General features: G+C 37.2%; 1 protein-coding gene across 4 annotated transcripts in view; it reads left to right on the top strand.

Moving 5' to 3' along the window:
- Nucleotides 1-7,142, top strand: part of RPP38 (ribonuclease P/MRP subunit p38) — an 8,308-nt gene extending 1,166 nt beyond the window's left edge. Inside the window, exons 1-2 of one of the 4 annotated variants that reach the window (XM_015811203.1) lie at nucleotides 3,519-3,772; nucleotides 6,195-7,142. In XM_015811203.1, the coding sequence (XP_015666689.1) occupies nucleotides 6,224-7,066 (843 nt within the window). In that variant the 5' untranslated portion in view covers nucleotides 3,519-3,772; nucleotides 6,195-6,223 and the 3' untranslated portion in view covers nucleotides 7,067-7,142. Of the gene's footprint in view, nucleotides 1-3,518; nucleotides 3,773-6,194 lie in introns of those variants that run through there. The other 3 variants (XM_015811204.1, XM_015811206.1, XM_015811207.1) reach the window with 3 other exon arrangements.
- Nucleotides 7,143-8,736: the final 1,594 nt, after the last annotated feature.

An 8,736-nucleotide genomic window follows, 5' to 3' on the forward strand; every position in this document is an offset into this window, starting at 1 on the left:
ACCCCCCGAGATTCGGATAATTCCGGATCTCCTTACCTTCCGTCGCGCCCTCAAGACATGGCTCTTTCAGCAAGCGGACCTGACCTAGGGTGGATTTTATACTGGGTTTTTTAGGAATTTGGAAGACGCAACTCTAAATTTGGTTTAATTCGGTTTTAAGGGGGGGATTGTATATATGTTTTGGTTTTAAGTATGTTGTACGCCGCCCTGAGTCCCGTCGGGAGAAGGGCGGCATATAAATTAAATTAAATAAATAAATAAATAAATAAATATATAAAACATTTTATACAGGTTTTCTTTATAGGAAGCTGCTTTAGTCAATTTAATATTTCTATCCCATAACTTTTGCCAAGGTTCTAAGTCTATAGAATATCCAAAGTTTTTTGCCCAAACTATCATTGTCTCTTTTACTTGTTCTTCTTCCATCTTCCATTTTAGCAGAAATCTATAAAGTTTCTTGATCAGATTTTCATCTGTTTTCAAGAGAATTTTTCAAATTCTATCTGTTTTTTATAAAATCCCGGTGCCTTTAAATCTTTCTTGTATCTTGTTTGAATTTGTAAGTAAGGCCACCATGATAAATAGATACCTTGTTGTTGTAGATCTTGCCTGTCTTTAAGTTTTCCATCCTTATCCAAAATGTCTTTATAAGTAACGAGTTTGTCGTAATTAATTAAATTTGGGTAAGCAAAAGTTTCCATTGTTGAGAGCCACTCTGGTATTTTGGTATACATTTTTTGTTTTATTCTCTCCCATTCTAAAAGCAGTACATTCCTTATAGCATGGTTTTGGAAATATCTGTGTATTTTATTTTTCCCATACCACAGAAAGGCATACCCTTTCCTTACCTTTATAAAATCTAATAAAATATTTTTTTTTAAAAAAGAATGACTTTCATGGGATTAAACTCATTTGTGTTTTGGCCATGATGATGGCTTGATGTTCATTACAACCTCTGAGTTGTAGATTCCTCTGTTTCTTTACCCTTCCCAAACCAATTAAAAGAGGGGGCAGAAATACAGTTTGACACTTTTTTTCTGGGTTAAAAGTGACAGAACTCTTCCCAATGTCACATGGTGAAATGAAAAAAAATAAAAAGTAGCTTTTAGTGACCAGGAGAGCAGACATTATTTCCACAATAGTAGTAATTGGTCCTATTGGAATGAAGTTGCCTACATTAAAATAGCAGGAGGCAAGGCAACACTGCTTAAGCCAGTTCAAGTCAGAAAACACTATAGATTTTCTCATCTAGGAACTGCCTTGTTTACAGCATCTATTCACAGTTATAATGGTGATGAGAAAGTAAATTTGCAACCAATTGATTATAGAAAGAGCTTTAGTTGTGCTTGGGAAATTGCAACCCCTGGATATCTCATTATCTTCAATTGAAATCTATATACAGGAGAGAGCCACAAGATGAAAAAACAGATTGGTAAAGCAGTGTGACAAGGCTAAATACTCTCCCAATATTTATTCGGCCTATATGAGATTATATAGTGAAAAGGTTTGGATTGGAAGAAGATGAGTGTAGATGTAAAACTACAAAAAGAAAAATATGTCGTGCTTATGACATTATTATAACTGAAAATGGAAATTATCTCAGAACTCTAGTAATGAAAATTAAGGACTGAAAAAATGGGATTATTAAATAAAAAGACCAAACTAAAGGTAGCAGATACAGTACAGTCACCAATTCTAGAACTCATACTAAAGATATTGAAGGGGTGGATACTTCTGCCTTTTAGGATTAACGTCAATGTTAAAGGGACCAAGAAATAGACTGCAGACTAAATAGATGCTCATGTAGCAATAAAATGCTTGGGAATGATGTTCAGATGTTGGAATATGTTTGTACTTAGAATCATTCAAGCGACAGTTTTCTCTGTGAAATGAATGTGTGGCATGTGAATATTGAACTTCAAAGAAGCATGAAATTGATGCTTTTGCTGTTTAGTTTTGGGAAACCAAGAAAATAAGCAAGTAGATAATGGAACTAATCTGTCCAGATTTTCATTCAAGGCACAGCTGGGTAGGTGCAAGTTGTATTCTGGACACATTTTGAAAAGATGCAACTCTATAACGCTAAGAAAGGTGGAAGGAAAGAGAAAAAGGGATGATCAGTAGCAAGGTGGACGGACTTGCTTGTAGTATTGGTGGGTGCACAACTAAGATACCTGAAGAGCTAGGTTGGAAACAGGGAAAGGACTGTTAATAAAAGACAACACTAAATTGATAACACATAAGAACCAAAAAAGAACCAATTAAGGCCAAGCTAACCAACCATGCAATTTGGAAGGCTTTGGCAGAATAAGATAATTTATCATGAATCTAATTCTGCTATTTGTTTCTTTCCTTATTGGGGAAAACTGCTTGGAATGCCAATTTCTTGGTCAGCAAAATTTATCAAATATTCTATTATTGAAATCTGAAAAGTATTGATGCTTGAAGACCTAAATCATTTTTCTACAAAAAAGTATTTTGAATTGCTGCATAGAATGCAGATTTCCACCCAACCCAATCTTTTGCTAGTCATAGATGCAAAAGTGAAATATTGATACCAACTTCTAGCCAAAATTGCCATTTCACAGGACTAGAGGAATGATAGAATAAAACATTTGTTTCCATTTCAAAAATGTGAATTTTTATTCAGAATTGATGTGGGACACGTTTTGTGTGAGATCTGGAATTATATTAAATTAATTGGAATTGTTAAATCTTATTATTTATTCAATTTGTTTGACCATGCATCTCATCAAGCAACTCTAGGCAATTCGCAACAGATAAAAATAATGGAAAATCAATGAACAAAAATATAAAAACTATAATTTTTAAAAAATCATTATCAGCAGCAGAATTCATCATGCAACAGCTCAACATATCCATTGTAAGAACTCCCCTCCATTGCCAGACTCCCCAGGCATGGTGATATAGCCATGTCTACAGGGCCTTCCCAAAGGTTAGTAGGGTCAAGCCAAGGTCTGAGGGACGATGTTCCACAGGGCAAGCGTTATAACAGAAAAGACTCTCTTCCTGGTCCCATTGACACACTGGTAAATGGGACCTGTCTGCGGTTCTTAACTGCAGTTTAATCTTAATTGCATCACTAGTCCTGATTGGTGAATTTCACTGTTTGGGCTGGCAAGGAGAAAAGTTTTGAGTTATTCTACCGCTACAGATAAATAAAGTGTTAAGAGCTAATAAAACCTTGTAAGAGTTATAATGTCTCGATGGCTTCTTATTTATTGTTTTTACTTTGTACTGTGTCTGGCATCATTCTTTTTTTTTTTTTCTTTTTTTGCACTATTAGCAACATTATTTTTATTTAAAAGAGTCCGGCTTTTCCAATGTCGTTGTAATTCAGGCAATTCTGCGGGCATGGCCATTAGGGGGCGCTCAAGAGAACGTGAATGCAGAAAGATAGGGCTGTTCACAGCAATCTGGAGTTGATTGGTTGCGCGCTCTTCCTTTCTGTCTAGAGTCCTCCCAGACGCGAAGAGGCGCTGTCGAGGCGAGCGTGGGCCTATCTTGGCGAGCAACCGGCCTCTTCCGCTTCCTGCTGTGCTGAACACGGCGTGGGTACGATTCCCTTGTGACCGGGCATTGCTTCTGCATGATCGCCGCTGCGCTTCCATCGGTGGAGGGAGAGAAATTGATCAGGTCGCTGGAGTTCGGAGGGAAAGCGGGTGGCGTGTAGCCAACAGTCTGGGGAGCCTTGGAGCCTCCCGTGGGTTCGAGACAGCAGCCCCTCCCTGAAGTGAAGCTGTTGGCAGGAGTAAGCAGCGTTGTCTTTTACCTGCTTCATTGATAGCAAACCCAGAATTCTCTTTAAATCGGATGGAAGAGCTCCATGCAACAAGCTCTCTTTAAGAAAAAAAAACCCGCTTATGTTTTCCTTCTCTATTGTTATTTCTACTACTGCAGTTTAAGGAGCGTTTCTTTCTTTCAATTTGTATCAGTGGCTGGTTTCGAAACTTGCATTTCTGTGTACAACCTGAAGTTGCTCTATTTGCTTTATTGTGCTGGGATTCTGTATCATTCTTTTATTGCCTGTCAGCTGTTTAAAGCGTTTAGCAGAGAAAAGTGTTCTGAAATATTCTGGAAATAGAACAGAACTTTTATTTTCAGTGGGTAGTTAGAAGCATTTAAATGGCGAATAGTAGCAGCTGTTTGACCTTGTTAAGCAATAGCAGACCTGATTGGAAAGTGGAGGAAAGAACAGCAGGAACTTAAAGTGAACTGGGAAATGGGGCTGGGTGGGAATCTGGGAATAGTAAAAGGGTCAAAGACGTTATTTCCATATTTTTGCCAAGGAAGCATGAGTGTATCCATGTGTAAAGGTTGATTTCAATGCTCTTATCTATCACAGAAAGCTACAAATTGGCTATTTTGCATGACATACTGGATAAGAAACTTGATGATGGGTCCTCAAATTTATATCAGCTCCTGGAACCACATAGATAAACTTCCAAGATGATCAGTTTTCAACTTGGCTCTTTATATTGTGGTATACTAGTAGATGTTTGGCAGTCAGTTCTGCCAGTTCCAGTCCATTTCTCTGTGCTGCTAGTCTCTGAACAGCTGATTGGCATGCTGGGTATTGTGGCTCAGCTCTGCTAACAACTGGCTGAGCAGTTTCTACAAAATTTAAAATTGACTTTCATGAGCCAGCTCCAGCACATCTCTCCCTTTACTTCTTCCAATAAGTCACCCTTCATTTCTCTGAGTTCATGTTCCTTTTCCAGCCTTATATATTTTTCAAGGGAGGATAACAACTTAGCCAAGCCTATTTTAGCTTAGTGTATTGTATAAATACAGGCCATTTGGATAATTAATATTGTGAGAACCTAAACTTATTAGGTTATGAATGCATGTATCATGAGGACACAACCATTTTGTAACCAATAAGGGATGTTTGTTCAGAAATACTTCCTAGCTGTTGTTTCCTATTCTTTATCATTCTTTTATGTGTGTACAGTGTATATAGTTGGAACACATACATATTTTGGTTGCTGGCAAGTAATAGCATGAATTGTCTTGCAATAGGGGAAGGATATGACAATATTTGGCAGACGTTACCACTTCCTAAACCCTGTTGGTTTGTACAAGCCTAGATCAACATTTCTATCTTTTTTATTTTATTTTTACCTACTTTTTCCTTCAATTAACATCAATGGGACAGAAAAGTTCCTCCATTTCTGGGATAGTCTAGTTGTTTCCCCATATTGTGAGCAAAAAAGAGTTTGGGAATCTATTGGTTCGTGATGCTCCATCCCTTCCAGTCCCTGCTGGGTTTCTGTTGATTAGTTGATGTGTCATCAAGTTTGTATCATTTCAGTAATAACACTGTTAGACATCCAGCATGATCTATTCCCAGCCTGGTCGTTCAGGTCGAGTAGTGCTCCCATTATTGATGTAACCAAATCCATCCATCCATCCTGCTTCTGTCTTGCCTCGTCTTTTTCATCCATCTTCCAGACTTTTCAGGAGAGATAGTTTTTGCACAATGCATTCAGAATATGGTAATTTAGTTATTTGTGCCCCAATGTACAAAATTCTACATTGATTGAACTCTGGCTTTTTTATTATTGTAGACAAATCATTAACAGTACTGTAGCTACTTGGGTGTAGCTTTTTTCCCAATAATGCAGGAATAAAGATTTTTCAGCTGTAAAATTACAGCTTCAGATTCTTTTAATAGCATAGAACAGTGATGGCGAACCTTTTAGAGACCAAATGCCCAAACTGCAACCCAAAACCCACTTATGCATCATTGGGTGCCAGGTGGGTGTGGCCCATTGGCTGGGTGTGGCCTATTGGGTGGGCGTGGCTGCGGTGGTAATGGCAGACTGGGTAGGACTAAAAAGTTCAATCAATTCCAACTTTGCAAGATCTTTTTTTTCCTGTGAGAAGTTGAAATTGATTGATTGATTACCTTTTTTTTTTGTACACTGCGGCGGAGGCCTAAAGCGAAAAGGTTTTATAAAACCCAGCTGAAGGCCTAGGGCTGGGGAGACAGCATGCGTGCCCACAGAGAGGGCTCTGAGTGCCGCCTCTGGCACCCGTGCCATAGGTTCGCCACCACTGGCATAGAATAAAGTCAATATAAGAAAAGCGAATGGGACATTTCATTCTTTTTAATTAGTGCTACATTTTAAGCAAAATACTTAAAACCTTTTCTCTTGTGTTCATTTCAGCTTGAGTTCCAAAGTGTAAGCACACCAAAATGTCTGTTCTGCGGGGAAAAGGATCAGCCCGTAAATCCAAACAAATTGTGAAAACATCTTTAAACAACCCATATATTCCACAATGGTGTACACTGCCAGGAGAGGATATGCATTTTGTCTTGCAGGCCTTGGAAGAAGTCATGAAACAGATTGGATTTAAAAAGATAGAGGATCGGAAGAGAATGAAAAGCACCTCCAGAAAAAGGCAAAAAGAGGAAGAGCGTTGCAATCTTCCGAGCAAATTTCACGAAGACAAAGAGACTGATGACCCAAAAGCATGTGGGTGGTCCGATGTGCAAATCAGGAACCAGCTTGCTATTGGGATCAATGAAGTAACTAGAGCTTTAGAAAAAAACGAATTGTGTCTTGTACTGGTATGTAAATCTGCCAAACCTGCCTTGCTAACATCTCATCTGATTCCACTCAGTGCAAGTCGAGCTATCCCAGCTGGGCAAGTTCCACGTCTCAGCGTAACATTAGCCCCAGTGCTTGGACTAACATCTGTGCTGGCCTTGGGGTTTAAAAGAACTGCTGATGTGTTTGCAAAGGTACTTGAGATCATTATTCCACGAATTCCTAATTTAGATCTGCCATGGATGCAGCATGAAATTGAACCACTTTTAATAAACGATACTAATGTTATGACTGTTTCAGCTGCCGAATTCACTGATTCTACCCCAGTAGGGAGCTCTTTTAGTCACAAGCGGAAATTAGCAGATAACAGACCACTTGCTTCCCCTACCATAGCTCTGCAGACACTGAAAGTTAAAAATGTAGTTCCCAATCCAAAAAAATGCCGCAAGCTTCCCAAAACTAAAAAACGTATTTCAAAGCAACATTGAGATTTCTTCCCTACATTTTTGATTTCCATCTGCCTAAGTTATGTATAATAATGTCATATCACTGAATAAAAGCATTTTTTTCCAAATTAGTTTTGTATTGGTTTTTTTTTAAAAAAAGCTGTATTTATCTAGAAGAGGTTGCTTAACCAATGAATACAATGCCTAACAAAAATTCCTTTTCTTCCATTCTCTATTATCTCTTCCCCTTATTTTTTTTCATTTTTCATTTTTATACTTTTCTTCGGCTTTTCCTTAACCAATTTCCAGCCAGTGAATTTCTTCTGCTGCTAGAAGAAACAAGGAAAATGTGTTCATGTACACCAGCAGAAAAATATTTTATATAAATTATTATATAAATAGCCTATTATTCCAGATGATTTTTATTAGGATTATGAATTCAATAAATATAACTTTTTTATCCTGACTATACGTTTTTGGAATATGGCTTCTGCAGGTAGATAAAGCATAGAAATATGTATGTATTTTGCAAGTTTGTAAATGTATATATAAAATTTGTTTTTAGTGATGTTGGTAACCTTAAGGTGAAATTAAAAAGCTAGCCGTAGTACATGATGTGGGGTAAAAATCATACTCAGTTCATGGTGCCTTCTACAATTAATTAGGATGGCCTTTCCTAATCTGGTGCTCTCCAGATATTTTGGGTTACAATGTCCATCTTCCCCAGTCTAGGGATGTATGGATCATTTTAAACAAAATGTATTGGTTTTTGAAGCAACTAATATTTTAGGTTAAACATAATTATTCAAAACAAAATAGTATGAAAGTTTACATTTATTCAAACATTCATTGGTGCCAATAAAATTCAAGGACTGTTAAGATGCTGTTAACTGAAAACAGCTGCATATTTGAAAGCACAGCTTTTTTCTGTTTAATATTTTTCTTAAAACGGTTGTGAGTAGGACATGCAGAACTGAGCATAGATGCATTTTGCTTTTAATAATACAAGTACTTTCTTTAGCATATCAGATCAGTTCCCTGCACTAAGATAGAGAGGCGTTAGAGACTTGAGGCTTTTGGATTAACAGCTTGTGAGGTGCACTGGTCCAAAGAAGCAGATTTCTAAGAGGAGGACACAGTCTTATCATATTCAGATGGTCCTGGTTGCATAATTAAAATAATTGTTCAGACTAAATTTACTTCATTAAACTGCTATAGTACAGGCTGTAGAAACAGGAAAATTGGAAGGAGAAACAGGATAGAAAGTATAGAACTATGTCCATTAACAAGGGGTAAGTTACTTTTAAGCAGATTTTGCAACTAATGCAAAATCCAGGATTAGTGCTAGATTGGGAGTTTCTGGCAACATTTCAAATTTTAATTCCTGGTTTGTTTGCAATATCAGATTTTGGGGAAAAATGTACAAGAGTTCCTTCCCCCATTTGCTATCTAACACTAGGAAAAGAGTACAAGTTCGAGATTTAGCAACCAAATTAGCAGTTTTTGATTTAGGAACAACAAAAACATATATTCATTCTAAGCTAAGCTATTGGAACCTCTTTGAAAATTTCCACATTTGGAAATGTACAAATATGGTTTCAGCTATTTGGTTAAACTGCTTGTTATACTATCTACCAAGGTTTTTGATAAATTAGAATCAAATCTTGGTAACGCTTTTCTCCAGCAATATTGTACTTGATGAATCTATTTTG

The sequence above is a fragment of the Protobothrops mucrosquamatus genome, unplaced genomic scaffold (genome assembly GCF_001527695.2).
Source record: "Protobothrops mucrosquamatus isolate PMUCROS unplaced genomic scaffold, P.Mucros_1.0 scaffold33, whole genome shotgun sequence".
Lineage (NCBI taxonomy): Eukaryota > Metazoa > Chordata > Lepidosauria > Squamata > Viperidae > Protobothrops > Protobothrops mucrosquamatus.